Here is an 18,346-nt window from a genome sequence, read left to right on the forward strand (position 1 = left end):
GTTGCAGTCCAGAGAAAGACGTTTGTCTTGTTTACATCAGGGTCCCCCATTTTCAATTCATAGTGACATTTATGACATACACAACATGCATGACATTTATGGCATAGGGACATACATGACATACAGGTATTTGGTACTGTTACATTTGTGACATATACAATATGCAAATATACAGTACTGTTACCCATAGATCCTGACAGAGTATATACATATGATTGGGAGGGGACTGTACATTAGGAGGGGGTGGGTGGGAGAGAAATATACATACGGTGGGGAGGAGACTGTACATTTAGGAGGGGGTGGGTGGGTGGGAGAGAAATATACATACGGTGGGGAGAGAATATATACATGTACATTTAGGAGGGGGTGGGTGGGTGGGAGAGAAATATACATATGGTGGGGAGAGAATATATACATGCGGTGGGGAGGAGACTGTCTATTAGGAGGGGGTGGGGGGGTTTGGACATTTACGGTGGCCAGTTTAGAATTGCAGCTTCTTGTAGGTGCTCTTTAAGAGCGGTTTTGAATGTGGGTAGGGATTCATTCACATTCCTTTACAGCTTTGGGTAGGGCGTTCCACATTGATGTGGCATAATTGCAAGAACGTGTTTAGTCCCTTGTTTGAGCCGAATCTGGTTTTAACATGATTTGTTGAGCTTCCTCTGGTGTTGTGGTCGTGGTATTCACTGACCTTTGGGAAGTATTTTGACATGTACATGGGTACCTTAGTCGTATATAGTGTATCTTGAAGACCAGGCCTTTGCAAGTTGCTGTACTCTGTCGTCTACTCTAAGCCATCCTAGGTTGTCAAAGTGGGCAGGGGTGAGGTGGGTTCTAGGGGTAAGGTCAAGTAGAAGTCTGACCAGTTTGTTTTGTGATGTTTGTAATCTTGTTTTTAGCGCCTTTTGAGGTGCTTTGGTACCATGAGGTGCAAGCATAGTCGGTTTTGATTGATTGATTGAAAACTTTATTAACAGATTGCAGAATGGGTACAATACAGTACAGCTCAATACACACAATTGTTAAGGGGATGCAGACCAGAGAAAGACTTTCGTCTTGTTTACATCAGGGTCCCCCATTTTCAATTCATCAGGACATATATGACATACATGACATACAGATAGTCAGTACTGCTACATCTATACATTTATGACATACCAGATTTGCAAATACAGTACTGTTTGTGATACAGAAGGAGTCAAGAAAAGGAAGTATATACATTTGACGTAGAAACTGTACATTGGAGGAGGTTGGGTGGGGGCCCGGGGGGTTGGGTACATTGGGATATTGACAACCATACTGGGTAATTTACATTGGAGGTGGTTGGGGGGGGGGGGGGCACACTGTATAAACAAGTAAAACTGTACATTGAGGGGGGGGGGGGGGGGGGAGGAGACACTGTACAAACAAACAAAATTGTACATTGGACTATTGACAACCATACTAGGTAAATGACTGTACATTGGAGGGGGTTGGGTTAGGATATTTACAGGGGCCAGTGTTGAATTGCAGTCTCCCGTAGGTGTCCCTTGAGAGAGGTTTTGAAAGTGGGTAGTGATCCACATTCCTTTACAGCTTTGGGTAGGGCGTTCCACATTGATGTGGCATAATTGCTAAACGTGTTTAGTCCCTTATTTGAGCCGAATCTGGGTTTAACATGATTTGTGGAGCTCCCTCTGGTGTTGTGATCGTGGTATTCACTGACCTTTGGGAAGTATTTTGACATGTACATGGGTACCTTGGTCGTGTAGTGTATCTTGTAGACCAGGCCCATTGCAAGTTGCTGTACTCTGTCGTCTACTCTAAGCCATCCTAGGTTGTCAAAGTGGGCAGGGGTGAGGTGGGTTCTAGGAGTAAGGTCAAGCAGGAGTAGTCTGACCAGTTTGTTTTGAGATGTTTGTAATTTTGTCCTAACACTGGCTGGGAGCCGACACATAAAACACACACATAGGTCATACACACACATAGGTAAAACACACATATATAAAACACACATATACACATACACACACCACACACACAAGGTCTATTTCAGCCCAATGGGTCCCAACACTGGCCGGGAGCCGACTCCTTAACACTTTGAGAGCCCACCACGACATAACACGTGTTATCAGCCCGCCCCCTGAATGCCCACCACGACAATTAGCGTGTTCTTTTTTTATTAGCGATTTGAATTCATATTTCATCAACAGAGTCTCTCGTTGGGAAACCAGCCCCATCAGGAGCTCAGATGTGAAAAAAGCGCCCCCTATCGTCTCCCAGATGGTAATGCACCCTTTTGGAATGGACTCAATGAAAATGGATGAGAAAAGAAAAATCCGGAATCCACATTTGACTTCTCAGGCATGTAATCCGAGCCGATTGCAGTCATTCTGGTCCCTCAGAACAGCGTGGAATATGTGTTTCGAGCACCCAGCGTTGGATCAATAAAAGCGATCGATTTTTGGAATGGCGATCAGGAATTGGAATGATCTTTTTGGAGAACATCTGATCTGAGGTAAGGAATCTATTTTACAAGTCTTGGGATAATCAGAGTTGTATTCGCTGAGCTCTCAGCGTTCGCCCTGTGTGTGTGTGTGTGTGTGATGTTGAGGAAATGAGGTAATCGATTTTCAGCTCGCGGCCCCAGCGTGCATACGTACACATATACTATCGATAATCTAGCGTTTATTTGAAAACGATTCATAAATAGGCCGAAAAATTACAACGTTTTTGTGTATTCTAGAATATTCCAGTACAGGGCGTTTATTATGGAATCTTTTCATTTTCCTTGAAAACGAGGGCATTTCAAAATGCTATAAACGGAAATTAACCGATAAAAAAACAATCCGCTTCGACAATGTTGACTGGAAAATGAGTCATTGATAAGCGACGGGCAGATTAGACACATAATTTAAAACGTAGATTAGGCGTTATTAACGCTAACATTGAAGTGGATGATGGGCATTCAAGCACTAAATCGTGTGCCCCCTGCTGGCACTGAAAGTGTTAAAGGCCACTCCTATTATACATGTTTTATTTAACATGTACTTGAACCATATTCTTGTTTGTTTGTCTCTTGTCAAATCTGTGGTAATGTTTTGTATAGTCTATATTCTGTTTTTATTATGTTCACTGTCATTATTGTTGTTGTTATTGCTATTGTTGGTATTGTCAGTGTTATCAATGTCAAAGCGTATTGTAATGTCTTGTTCTATGTTTGAAAGAAAATAAAAACATTTATAAAAAATAAAACTCTGAAGAACTGGTCCTCAGCAAAACGCTTGGCATACAAGCATCAGGCACCCAAAGCCGGAAATAAAGCCCTGTTGACCAGTTTATAAAAAATATTTTAAATGTTTATTAGCAACGCCGAGCTTTCAAACCCTAGCGTTTGTCTGTCTGAAACCCTCGTGCAACTGTGAGTACCTTTGAAATTTCTCTGCGACACTTGTATGCCGAGCGTTTTGCTGAGGACTAGTTCTTCAGAGTTAATTGTGAGATTTTCCTATTATCGACGGTGCATCACCGTCCCGAAAGGGGCTAGGGGGCCTTTCTGTGTTGAGTTTGCATGATTCTCCCCCCGTGTTTGGGTGGGTTTCCGCCAAGCACTCCGGTTTCCTCCCACACCATAAAAAGACATGGATGCTAGGTGTATATATACACTCCTGCCGTCGCCCTTGACCAAGATACTGTCACTACAACTGGACTTGGTCCCCGGGCGTTGTACTGTGTGGCTGCCCACTGCTCCATAATAGTTAGGATGGGTCAAACACAGAGGACAAATCTCCCCAAGTGAGTTAATAAAAAGTATAACTTAAAACTCCTCAGTCCCTCATTGATACAGATTAGGCCTGTATGTACAGTGTGTGCACCGAACACACTCTTGCTCTTGTACTGCTTAGTCGTGCTTAGTGGCCATTACTAGAGGCAAACTGAGGGTGGTGTGATTTAGGCTGTACTGGCCTACTTAAATAAAGAGCGAGAGAGAGAGAGAGTAGTATGCTATGCTCCATTAATCTTCCTACCTTGCATAATGTCTGAAATATGTATTTTTCTTATGTCTTCTTTGTCTAGATGGGCAGTTTGGAGCATACATGCAGGTCCACATACAAAATGACGGGCCAGTCACCGTCGAGCTGTCGTCACCTGACCGTCCCTCAGACCCCAGACAGGTACAGAACTAATGGGAGCCGGCTAGTGTCCAGGGGTAGGATGTCTCCAATGTCCTATTCTTCTCATTTAGACGTTGAACCTTGGAAATGGTTGATTGCTGTGGATACTAGATCTGTTCAGTTCTTGTTGGCAACCACTAGGTGGTGATCTCTGCCCTCACGCTCCCTGCAGTTGAAAGTCTCAATCAATATTAAAACTTTAGTTTAGCCAGTAATTACAGAGAGGATAAAGCACATACAAAACACACACAAAACAAATCGCTTTATTTGCCAAAAACAATATATTACATATGTTGAGGAATTTGTCTCAATGGTATTGATGCAGATATTGATAAATTGTTCTATGTTATGGGTGACTCTCATGTGACTTTTAGGTTACTTATCCAGGTGTTGCTAGGTTACAAATGAATGTATATCTCTTGATTGGTGCAATGTATGTCATCAACAGAATGGAAAGGAAATGAAGTGATGAGAAATCACTCGGGTTACGAGTTAGAATGTAGCTCAGCCAATCACAATGTGAGGCCTGAAGTAACCGTAATCATCAGAGATGTAATCATTATTTCTCAAGCTGTACATAATGTCAATCATCACATCACAACCTCACCGCTGGCTCCGTGTCATTAATGTTCATATGGACAGACGGATGATCTGCTCTGTTATTACTACTAGTTGAAAACCCTAAGCTGTGGGGGGGGGGGGGGGGGGGGCAGCAGGGCGTTATGTGTGGGCTTGTGGATGATTGACAACGCCAAAATGCAGAGGCCTTAGGAGCCTGCTGTCGCCACGTCATGCTCTCCTCGACCGGCCCTGTGGGAGTCGATGGGCCACGGCACTTATCCACTCACCGTTGCCTTGACGATATCCACCATATCGCAGGAAATAAGGGTCAGGCTCGGCGCTCACCTCTCCGTCTAGCTGGACGTCTACATTCACTTTCAGTACACGCCGTAGGTCAGCTCTCTGACCACTAGATTATTGAAGGTTCTCTCTCTCTTGTGAAGAAACGACTCTTCTTTTTAGGTGGTCGTTAAGCAATATGGCTATGGTTCAAGTCGAGTTGCAATGAGCGGCGTAGTTTCTATAGCCTAGATGCTCAAGTTAATTGGAATGTGTTGCACCATTCAGACTGAGGCACAAACGCTTCATGTAAAGTCCCTCCCCCCTACCAGCCAATGGCCTCACATTCCACCTGTTTTGAAAGAAGCTTATTTGTCCATCCCTGCTGTCCTCCTGAATGTGATTCTGGTCACTTCCATCCATGGAACCCGGCCAAGGGGCTAACGCTGGGGCTACAGGCCCGGCCAAGGGGCTAACGCTGGGGCTACAGGCCCGGCCAAAGGGCTAACGCTGGGGCTACAGGCCCGGCCAAGGGGCTAACGCTGGGGCTACAGGCCCGGCCAAGGGGCTAACGCTGGGGCTACAGGCCGGCCAAGGGGCTAACGCTGGGGCTACAGGCCCGGCCAAAGGGCTAACACTGGGGCTACAGGCCCGGCCAAGGGGCTAACGCTGGGGCTACAGGCCCGGCCAAAGGGCTAACGCTGGGGCTACAGGCCCGGCCAAAGGGCTAACACTGGGGCTACAGGCCCGGCCAAGGGGCTAACGCTGGGGCTACAGGCCCGGCCAAAGGGCTAACGCTGGGGCTACAGGCCCGGCCAAGGGGCTAACGCTGGGGCTACAGGCCCGGCCAAGGGGCTAACGCTGGGGCTACAGGCCCGGCCAAGGGGCTAACACTGGGGCTACAGGCCCGGCCAAGGGGCTAACGCTGGGGCTAACGCTGGGGCTACAGGCCCGGCCAAGGGGCTAACTCTAGGGCTACAGGCCCGAACTTTGGCCGCTCTACCCCCTCTGTGGACTTGGCTAGCTGAACCCAATGGGGGCCATGTTAAAGCAGTCCTCAGAATGTTAATATCTGTTTGGGATGTTCTGCCGTGGAGGAGGCTGAGGAGCCGGAGCCAGAAGGCTGAACACGAGGGAGAACGAGCCGCCCGGCAGGCCGCTGTTCCTTTCTGGCCACCGATCAGGGATTGGGGTCGACCTGCAGGTCAAGCAGCTAGTGGATGATAGTATTATACAGTATTCAGTACTCAAGTCCGAGTCCTGGACTGATTTTCACGACTCGTGACTCAACTTGGACTTGAGCACTGATGACTCGGACTTGGACTTGGACTCGAGCATTGACTGCATTCGGACTTGGAAGGTGCAGACGAGGACTCGGACTTGTTAATTGATAAATACAGTTATTTTTTTTGTAATAGGGCCTAATCATTTGGCATTTGTTTGCCTATTGTGTCACAAAGTAAATAAACTCCCTTTTGAAATGTCGACCGCTGTGTCATTTATGTTTAATGTAGACATTTTTTTATTTGTATGTCAGCTCAAACTCAACCTTGATGACTTGGACTCAGACTCAGACTAGGGTAATGGGGACTCGACTCTTGACTCGACTCGGGCTCTTCTTTGGTGACTCGGACTTTGACTCGAACACTGGGGACTCGAGACTTGAGAACACTGAGGGCTAGATCCACAAAGAATGGATTGCACGGAGCAAGTTGCACCCTTACTTACAATTCATTATGAATTGAAGATGGGGGACCCTGATGTAAACAAGATTAACGTCTTTCTCTGGTCTGCATCCCCTTAACAATTGTGTGTATTGAGCCGTACTGTATTGTACCCATTCTGCAATCTGTTAATAAAATGTTCATTCAATCAATCAATCTGCACGGTGATTTATTGAATGAAAATTGTATTAACAGATTGCAGAATGGGTACAATACAGTACGGCTCAATACATACAATTGTTAAGGGGATGCAGACCAAAGAAAGACTTTTGTCTTGTTTACATCAGGGTCCCCCATCTTCAATTCATAATGAATTGTAAGTAAGGGTGCAACTTGCTCCGTGCAATCCATTCTTTGTGGATCTAGCCCTGACAGTATTCTACAGCGAGGTGGAAGGCATGCTGTTGAGAGACAGAACATCAACACAATCCAGGTCAGTGGGAGACGGACCTGGTTCATGTCGACACAAGTGAAAGTGCTCTTCAAACCTTCAAAGGTTTGTTGTGTTAATAAGATAAGATATTCTTTTATTGATCCCCTTGGGGAAATTAGAGCATCATAGCAGCATGGGGGAGGGTAGGTTCAGGTATGGGCAGGGTCATAGTAGAAAGACATAAATATAGGCAATACAATTTGAATATAAAAATATGAGAAAAAATTATCGGTGTAAACAATATAATTAGCTCTGAATATAGAAAAATAAACGGTGTAAGCAAAGGTCTGTATGCCCTATCGGTTATATTATAAGTTACAATAAATATAGAAATATTGGCAATAAAGAATTTGAATCTGAAATCAAGCCATTTGATAGGATGTAGTTTGTAAATTCGGCACACTCAAAATACCCAATTTACTGCTATCCAATCAGGACTGCTCATTAGTAGGTATTCATTTAATTCCATAATTGGTTTATACGACCAAATCAGCAGAGAGCACAGTCGCACAACCTGTGGCAAAATAAGCATCAGTCATACTACAGTCCTACAGCCTTACTACAGTCATACTACAGTCATACTACAGTCTAGGGCTGTCCCCGACTAAGGATTTGGATGGTCGACTATGATTGGCCAAAATTGGCCGTTAGTCGACTATTGGTAAAAAAAATGTATAATATTTGTAATATTACAAAAATTATTATTATTAAATTTTTTTTTAATCATTCCATTTGGGCTGTGGGGGTGCTTAATGTCTGAAGGAGTCGACTGAAGGCTTCTTGTCCTCTGCAAAAGCATGCAATTGGTCCACTGATGGATACATCTTGATATTTGTCTAGTCTAGTGTGTTCATTCGATGGGTGAAATCCTCTTCAGTGCCTCTGTGCCTGTTTTCGTAGGCAGTTAGCCTCTGGTATGCGTGCCATTAGCGTTAGCCACGCTTCTAGGCCTCTTTTCTTTTGGAAAGAATGATAAAAAAAAAAGAAAATATATATATATATTAATTTTCTTTTAATATTTTCTTTTTATATTCGACTAAGAGGTTGGCCAGTCGACTACGGCTCCTTTCGACCGATTAGTCGACTAATCGACTAATAGGGGTTAGCCCTAATATAATGTAACCAATATCGTCGATCTGTCTGATGTATGTACAGAGTTGTAGTTTTTTTTTTATATTCGACTAAGAGGTTGGCCAGTCGACTACGGCTCCTTTCGACTAATCGACTAATAGGGGTCAGCCCTACTACAGTCATACTACAGTCCTACAGCCCTACTACAGTCATACTACAGTCCTACAGCCCTCCTACAGTCCTACTACAGTCATACTACAGTCATACTACAGTCATACAGCCCTCCTACAGTCCTACTGCAGTCCTACTACAGCCCTACTACAGCCCTACTACAGTCCTACTACAGCCATACTACAGTCATACTACAGTCCTACTACAGCCCTACTACAGTCCTACAGCCCTCCTACAGTCCTACTACAGCCATAATACAGGCATACTACAGTCATACTACAGTCCTACTACAGCCCTACTACAGTCCTACAGCCCTCCTACAGTCCTACTACAGCCCTACTACAGTCCTACTACAGCCATACTATTACTACAGCCATACTACAGCCATACTACAGCCACAATACAGCCATACTACAGCTATACTACAGTCAGACTATAGCTATACTACAGTCAGACTACATTCATACTGAAGTCAGATTACAGCCATACTACAGTCAGACTACAGTCCACTGAAATCTAATAATGTATGTATTAGGGATGTCCCGATCCGATCACGTGATTTTTCGAAGATCAAGATCGGCAAAAAAAAATAAAAAAAATATGGATTTTTTTTTTTTTTTTTAACAAACATGACCATGTTCACGTCTTAAACTCATACTGAGGCCATACTGGTTTTAAATTGCATATCATCATTCATTTATTTATTGTCACACAGAGCAGAAGAATTTTGCCAAAACAAACGCATTTCCTTTGATTTAATTATACATCAAATGATTTATGTCAAGGATTGCAATGCGTCGCTTGAATGAAGTTAACTTTTCACCTGGATAACGTCAACATTCAGGGTGAATGTAATGTGAGAAATTGGGATACATTTTTTTTAATTTAAATAAATAAAAAAAATTGATCGGATCGGGAAAGATCGGTATCGGTAGATACTCAAAATCACATGATCGGGATCGGATCGGGAGCAAAATTTTTTTATCGGGACATCCCTAGTATGTATCATACGATAGTTATTTAGCGTTAACGCTTGAACTGTTGCATCGATTGGTAGAATACATACAATGTTTGCTGTTTAGATTATATATTTTGCCCATAAAAAAGGAGCTTCTATTTTATAAAAAAAACTGGTAGCTCTCCTTAACAAAAAGGCCCGGGACCCCATGGTAAAGTATCCTGTATTTAGATATTTTTTGTTTATATTTACAAGTTGTATTTATAAAAAAAATATATTTATTTTTTTACCTGCTGTCATGAACAGAGATGGTGCGGTCTGTTTACCCCTTTCACTGCCACACTACGGAAGGTTAACCCTTTACTATCACACTACCGACGGTTACAAAGGGTTAACCTTCTGTAGTGTGGCAGTGAAAGGGTTAACCTTATGTGGATTGTCGCAGTGAAAGGGTTAACCGTTTGGTAGTGCGGCAGTGAAAGGGTTAAGAATGTACGGTACGTTGATGGGTTCATGACACGTAGGGATGACATGAAGACTTGTTATGTTTTCAACCGGCACACTGTAAATAATGCAACGTCTTTGCCGTGTTGAGCTTTTCTTATCATGACAGTCGGTTCATAAATATTTCCTCTGCGGTCATAAAAGATTTAGCATGTGTTGTTGTTTACCCTATTCAGGTCTTTTTGGAGGGGAATAGTGTCGCTACTACTGTATCTACTGTACCTGGTGTTTTATGGACCATGAGGGGGAGAGGGGTGGGGAGGGAAAGAGAGAGAGAGAGAGGGAGAGCTTTAACAAAGGGTCTGATTGCAGCAGTGAATGGACCCAGTGGAAAGTGTTGAAAATGGCTATTTTTTTGTGTGAAAGGCATTGCATGCAGTCACAACAATAGCCTCATTGAAGTGGTCGTATGACGTCCCAGAAGAGCTCAAAATGAGGATAGAATAGATCTGGGCCACTAGTCACAAAGACTGTCGGAGACAGAGCGCTGATCTAACCTCACTGATGAGCTTCCCTTTGTTCACTTAAGCCATTATCCTAATTCTTTATTCTGTGCATACTGTATCAGACCTGGAGTTCTTTACAATATTTGAAAATGTATATATATATATTTATATATATATATATAAATAGCAGGGCGGCTGGGTGGCGCAGCGGACAAGGCGCTCGTCACCAACGCAAGAGACACTGGTATCGAATCCAGCTGTCAGCGTTGTTTCCGGCTTGGCCGGCCGTCATACTGGCTCGATTGGCAGAGTCAGCAGGAGGGAAGCCGGTGGGTGGGTCTGGGTCGTTGTGGACAGTGACTCCTACAGTTCGGTCGGGGCGCCTGCACAGCGAGGGAAGGATCTAAGAGAGGTAGTGTGACCTTCCACACGTTACACTCTCCCAGTGAGAGTCCGCGCTGCCAGGTGAAAAGAAGTGGTGGGCTGGGTACACATGTGTCGGAGGAAGCATGTGATAGTCTCCGCCCTCCCAGACCGACGGTAGGGGGTAGAGTGCGCAACGACCAGGAAGGGGATTGGGAATTGGCATAACGACTAACATTGGGAGGGGAGAAAAATGGAAAAAGAAGGGGGAAAAAGATAATAAAAAAAATTACAAATGGCAAGACTGGTCCTAGATCAAGAGATGAAAGCTTATCTTTTTTTTTACATCTTATTTTTACCAAGCAAGCGCCAATGCTAAGTGTCTGTCAAGGACATGTACACTATGTCTTTAGAGATGAGATGTTTAACCTCTAGTTTACACACTTGTTATGAATCCCTTTCCTGTATCTGCTTACTTTGTGATTCCTGCGAAATAAAATAATAATAATCTCAGCATTTTAGCTCTTTTGACTGCAAACTAGGGGTGGGAATCACCAGTTTCATCATGATACGATATGATATCGATTCTTTGGACAACGATACGATATTTGCCGATATCACAAAGTCTCTCACGATACAATACGATACGATTAGATTCAGGTGCCTGCGATCGATATGAGATGATATCATATGCCCATTTAACACAATCAGTAACATTTAGATCAACAAAAAAAAGGTAATGAAAATATCATTTGACATTTGTATTTTTGAGCTCTTCCAGACATTTAAAGGAAAATCAATCTATTGTTTTTAATACAAATAGACCTCCTGTTCACTGTAAAGTGCCACGTTTTGATATATTGAGCTTTAAACTTTAAGCTACATTTTTTGGAACTCAAAACTCACAACCTCCCTCTCCCAAACCGTTCCTACAACAATTTGTTGATGTTGCATGATCATGTATAGGCCTACATTTATTATGTATTATATTGTTTATGTTTAAATAACATTTAAACATCAAACTCCTCTGACCTCATCTGGTCTTTCCAAAGACTTGCGCACACACACACACACACAGAAAGGGAGAATGCTATGATGTAACATCTACACACACGGAGCTACTGCTGTTGTTCTTGGGCGGATATGAGACTCGCCACAGGATTTTCAAAATAAGAGTATCGATATGAATCGATCTTATTACATCGCATCGATCCGATTCGATTGTTGATAATTACATCGATGTATCGATCTGGATCGATGTATCGTCCCACCCCTACTGCAAACATGGCTGTTGATAAGCCTTTGTGGTGTCTCCATCTCTCCCGTGGTTCCTCAGCTGTCCAAGCAGGAGAAGCAGCAGCAGAGGAAGGAGAAGACGCGCTCCAAAGGCCCCTCAGAGTCGAGCCGGGAGAAGAGCGCCCTTCGCTCCAGACAGGACCACAACGCCAGCAGCGGGGCTGAGGGGGACGTGTCGTCGGAGAGAGAGCCCTAGGCCAGCGGGGTGAGGGAGCCTGGATATACACACACACACACACGCACACGCACACACACACGAGAGAGAGTTGGGATCAATTCACTTGAAGCGGGAAGTAGATTTTCTTTAATACTCAAATACCAAAAATCTGTTGGCATGAAAAGGTTGTATTATCCAACCTATTAAGTACCAGTAAATGAGAATGAATGTTCCACGCACGCTTGCACACACACACAAAAGAGGGTTGTGATTAATTCACTTTTTTCTTTAATACTTGAATACTGAAAATCTGTTTGCATGAAAAAGTTGTATTATCCAATCTATTAAGTACCAGTAAATGAGAATGAATGTTACATCACCATCAAGCAAGTAAATGGCAGTATCTGTTTTAAATTTGGAATTGAATTCATCTATTCCAACTCCGGTGTGTGTATGTGTGAGTGAGAAATACGGTACAGTACGTTGCACAGCTGTTATATTTTCTTACCAGCTCATTCCACGTTTTTCTTTCCTTGTAATACACTTCTTCTAACTTATTGAATATTATTCATGCATGTATCACCGACTACAATAGGTCTAAAAAAAAAGGGGAAAATAGTCAGCATTTCTTTTTAGATGCACCTACTCTCTTGTTCAGACTGCAGATGAAAGTGGCCTAAATCAGATTTCTTGGCTCATATGTGACTCAGATCTGAACAGTGTGAACAGCACAAATCACATGGAATCTGATCTTTTCAATTCTGATTTAGGCCACTTTCATATGTGGTCCTGAATCAGATACAGGTCAGATTTTTTGCAATGTGACCTCAGTCTGAACAATCATGCAACTTTTTCATCACTCTAGATCAGTGGTCGGCAATAGGCGGCCCGCCAGCAATAATATCTGGCCCGTCAGATTATTTTGAGAATATGTTTTTTTATATAAATATATACCGTATATATATATATCACATACCGACTATAGGCTAGGCTATATATTTAAGCTATAATGTCCAAACAGAGAAACTACCACCACCTAAAATGCTTATCGCTGCTGTCTGGACAAAACCTCATAACTCCAAAAACCCAACTTTTCAGCAGATGAAAAAAACTAACACAGATTTGAGGGTGAATAGAGTTAGGAGGTTTAGACAGATGATCGGTTTAATGCTTTCCCATTGTTTAAACTTTGTAAAACCCACACACACATATGGAGGATGATCTACGGAGTTGATTTATATAATTAAAAAATAATTAAAAAAATTGAGTTATGAGGTTTTGTCCCGACAGCAGCGTTATTATACTTTGTTTTATCCATGTTGAGAGAGTGAATAAGTATAGGCAGCAAGGTGCAATGTAGCGCTTGTTCAACATGAATAGCGCCTGGTGCTTAAACATGGTCACTCGTCGGAACGGCTTGTCAAATGAAGCTCGCCGGATATTTCGTCTTGTAACTAGAGACCCGAAGCACACAATAGGTTGAGTGTGGTGACGATCGAAAGGCAGCTAATTCAACTTTCAAACAATGTACAGGATGATCAGCGAAAAATGCAGCCCGGAGCCGACAGACGAGAGCAAAGTGCCGCGACATGCGGCAAACAACCAGTGGGGTATGACCAGAGGGCGAGGCTGCAGCAAAAAAATTAAAACCGGGTTTACAAACATAAACATAAAGACAGAAAACACTCATCACAGACAAGCTGGATGTGGCCAAATACTTAAACACATTCTTCACTAACATAGCCACAACACTGGTAAATAAACTACCCTCCCACTCAGGGCATTTTGGGGTAGAACACATCTTAGCATACTACAAAAACCTAGGGGTACGCAAAGACGACTTCAAACTTGAATTGGTAACAACAGAGGAGGTACTCAAAAAAACTGAGCGCCCTCCAACATAACAAGGCCACTGGCCATGACAATATCCCCTCCAAATTCCTCAGAGACTCAGCAACCGCCATCACCCCAGTCATCACACACATAATAAACCTCTCCATAAAACAGGGACACGTCCCCAAAGACTTCGAAATTGCGAGAGTGACCCCCCTGCACAAAAAAGGCAGCAAATTAGACCCAGGCAACTATCGCCCTGTTTCTATTCTTACCTCCATCTCGAAAGTCATGGAAAAAATGTTCTACGAACAGGTTGAAAAGTACCCTGCAGAAAAGAATCTAATCTACAAATTCCAATCTGGCTTCAGAACATCCCACTCCACTGACACATGCTTTCTCTATTTGAACGACCACATCAAACAAGAGGTGGACACGGGAAAATACTGCGGCATGGTCATGCTGGACCTCCAAAAGGCTTTCGACACTGTCAATCACTCCATTCTGATTGACAAGCTAAAAGCAATTGGTTTTGATAGTTTATCAGTGAGCTGGATGCAATCCTACCTGGAGGGGAGAGAACAGATGGTGGAGGTAAACGGTACCCTATCCCCCCCTCCCAGTGAACTGTGGTGTTCCACAAGGAAGCATACTAGGACCGTTACTGCTCCTAATTTATGCAAATTACATGTCTACTAGAGGCAAATCTTTCCTGTGACAAGATGGCATCCAATGTAATAAAAAAAAGTCAACCAACGAACAAGATTCTTGTACCAGATCTCCTCTCTGGTAAACAAAAATACCCTGAAGACTAACAGGAGCACTCATTCAAGGGTACTACAACTATGCTTGTACCTCATGGTACCAAAGCACCTCAAAGGCACTAAAAACAAGATTACAAACATCACAAAACAAACTGGTCAGACTACTGCTTGACCTTACTCCTAGAACCCACCTCACCCCTGCCCATTTTGACAACCTAGGATGGCTTCGAGTAGACGACAGAGTACAGCAACTTGCAATGGGCCTGGTCTACAAGATACACTACACGACCAAGGTACCCATGTACATGTCGAAATACTTCCCAAAGGTCAGTGGATACCACGACCACAACACCCGAGGGAGTTCCACAAATCATTTCCAACCCAGATTCGGCTCAAACAAGGGACTAAACACGTTCCGCAATTATGCCACATCAATGTGGAACGCCCTACCCACAGCCGTAAAAAAATTGAATCACTACCCACCTTCAAAACCGCTCTCAAAGAGCACCTACGGGAGGCTGCAATTTGAAACTGATCTCCGTAAATGTCTGAACCCCCTCTCCCACCCGTCCACCCCCTCCTAATGTTTTCCCTCCCCCTCGTATGTATATATTTACTGTTAGGATCTGTTTAACAGTACTGTATATTTGCATATCTTGTATGTCACAAATGTAACAGTACTGTATATCTGTGTCATAAATGTCATGATTAGATTAGATGATTAGATTAGATTATTATATCTGTATATCTGTATAGATTATTATATCTGTATATCTGTATGTCGTGTGTATGTCATAAATGTCATTATGAATTGAAAATCGGGGACCCTGATGTAAACAAGACGAAAGTCTTTCTCTGGTCTGCATCCCCTTAACAATTGTGTGTATTGAGCTGTACTGTACTGTACCCATTCTGCAATCTCTTAATTAAAGTTTTCAATCAATGAAATTAAAACACCAGTTCAGTAAGTCACTGTTGTGAACAGTAACAATGCAATTCAACTGACGTCAAATCGGAGCAAAAAAAGCTGAATCCGCTTCAAGAAGACGTGATACATTAGGTATATAAGAATTACAACGAGACATTCATTAACTAAATTAAAAATACAATTTGGCTTTTAACCCTCTAAAGCCGGGCGCAACACTAGACATGTTTTGCAAAACATTAAATATCTTTGGATCCGTTTGTGATAAAGACTTGCTTAGATTATCATCTCAAAATGTTGTGTATCGCTCCGTCAGTGCGTAGAAGTAAAGAATAGAATCTTGAAATATCTAGATTGCTTGTTTTCTCTGGACTGCATCTATTCCACTGTATCTATCTATTTATCATATATCTATGTCTGTCACTATAGCCAATGGAAATGCTAGAAATGGGTCACGTGGACTGGGAGAACCAACGGAAAATTCCTATAGTTTCTCAATAGTCCAGTCCACTCCACAGAACGGGCCGTCAGATAGACGCACTGGTTGCGCTTAATGTAGGATGGATTAAGGTAGGATTTATTTATAATAAAATGATAAAGGTATAATGTTCAGTGCAAACATTTATTAGATACAGTTTAATAATGGAAAGTAGAAAAAACTGCTAGTTTACAGTTTATTATGCCACCTATGCAGCTAGTTTATTTTGATCCATTTTCTGCGCCACAAATGTATGTCTTGGTTATAAGGTGGTCTGTCACAGAGTTTAAAAATGTTCACTATCAAATTATTAAATTAGCCATTGTTTTTGGTTCTGGCCCGCCATATAATATGATATAAGGCCAAACTTAATTGCAGACCCCTGCTCTGGGCTGACATTTGTCACAATTGAATGCCATCATTCAGTTTCGGAGGCTCTACTCTGGGTCTTTACCTTCTGCTCTCCCGTTGCTGTCTCTCTGTCTGGTCCCTTTGTTATTACTGATGAGAGACAGGCCTGTTTGTTCCTTCCACAGTAGTTCATATTGTGGGTGGCTTTTTGCTCTTATTTGCCTGTGGTGTCTGTTCACTAGTTCAGAAGCAGCTGGGTTCTGTTGAACCAGAGTGCGTCAGCCACCTCCTGTGCCCTCCTGCTCCTGCTCCTCCTCTTCCACCTGCTCCTCCTCTTCCTCCTTCTGCTCTATTTATTTTTATTTTACCTTTATTTAACCAGGCAAATCAATTAAGAACAAATTCTTATTTACAATGATGGCCTGGAAAGAGACAACGCCTCTTGAGGGGGGGTGACAAATAATTCAGGTTAAGCATTTCCGACATACTGTAGCTAAACGACAGCTGCAATGCAAACTTTTACAAACCCAACTAAAGCACAACACTCTTAGAAAGTTAAAGGACAAAGGGACACGGTATATCTGGTACACCAAATATAACAGACAAGCAATATACAGTTATAACATTTGCGGCATATCTTCCACTGCTCCTCCTCTTCCTCCTCCTCCTCCTCCTGTCCCCTCCTGCTCCTCCTGCTCCTCACCTCTGTGGCAAGGCACTTCTCCATGTGCCAACTCATGTACACATACTTATACACCGTGTTGAAAACATGCATGCACACATATACACACCACACCTGAGAGAGCATGCACCATACTTATCCCCCGTATTTATTATTATTAAAACACGTCTTTTTACAGTGGTAGGCAATAGGCATGCACCCAGGCAACAACACACACACTCTGCCGTTCATAACTCATTTGACCCGAGGCGGGTGAACCCCCCCCCCCATCACAGCTTTGTCTCTTTCCTATAACCCCCATATACTGTACACACTGACACACACACACACACACACACACACACACACACACACACACACACACACACACACACACACACACACACACACACAAACAAGCTGGTGCTTCCCTCATCTGCCTACGGCCCTATCCCAGACTCTACTGCGGGGGATGTGGATTGGGGGTGGGGGGGACCCCGTACCGTAATCCCCAACTGCATGCTGGGTAAATATGCCCCAAGACATCAGCGAGGCTTCAGTAGCTCGTTACGAAGGCCACTTTGTCTGACAGAGAGCCGGAGCAAGGGAGACGGGGAAAGCAAACCAGGAAGTGAGAGTGAAAGGCAGAAACGCTATGATAAATTGGGAGTTATTTCGTTTTTTGTTTTGTTTTTTGTTTATTCCGAGAGGCAGCGGAAACAGGCTGGTGCACAGGCCGCACGGTGAATGAATGAATGAATGAATGAATGAATGAATGAATGAAAACTTGAATGAATGAAAACTTTATTTAACAGATTGCAGAATGGGTACAATACAGTATGGCTCAATACATACAATTGTTAAGGGGATGCAGACCTGAGAAAGACGTTTGTCTTGTTTCCATCAGGGTCCCCCATTTTCAATTCATATAGACATATATGACATACATGACATACAGATAGTCAGTACTGCTACATCTATACATTTATGACATACCAGATTTGCAAATACAGTACTGTTTGTGATACAGAAGGAGTCAAGAAAAGGGAGTATATACATTTGACGTAGAAACTGTACATTGGAGGAGGTTGGGTGGGGGGGGTTGGGTACATTGGGATATTGACAACCATACTGGGTAATTTACATTGGAGGTGGTTGGGGGGGGGGGCGGGGGGCACACTGTATAAACAAGTAACACTGTACATTGAGGGGGGGGG

At 43.1% G+C, this 18,346-nt stretch overlaps 1 protein-coding gene across 1 annotated transcript in view; it reads left to right on the plus strand.

Moving 5' to 3' along the window:
• dtd1 (D-aminoacyl-tRNA deacylase 1) overlaps window positions 1–18,346 on the plus strand; it is a 40,876-nt gene that overhangs the window by 19,590 nt on the left and 2,940 nt on the right. The window contains exons 4-5 of the mRNA XM_084319278.1: window positions 4,057–4,154; window positions 12,001–12,165. Coding sequence (XP_084175404.1) covers window positions 4,057–4,154; window positions 12,001–12,156 — 254 coding nt within the window. The 3' untranslated portion in view covers window positions 12,157–12,165. The remainder of the gene's footprint in view (window positions 1–4,056; window positions 4,155–12,000; window positions 12,166–18,346) is intronic.

The sequence above is a fragment of the Notolepis coatsorum genome (genome assembly GCF_963971535.1).
Source record: "Notolepis coatsorum genome assembly, chromosome: 7".
Lineage (NCBI taxonomy): Eukaryota > Metazoa > Chordata > Actinopteri > Aulopiformes > Paralepididae > Notolepis > Notolepis coatsorum.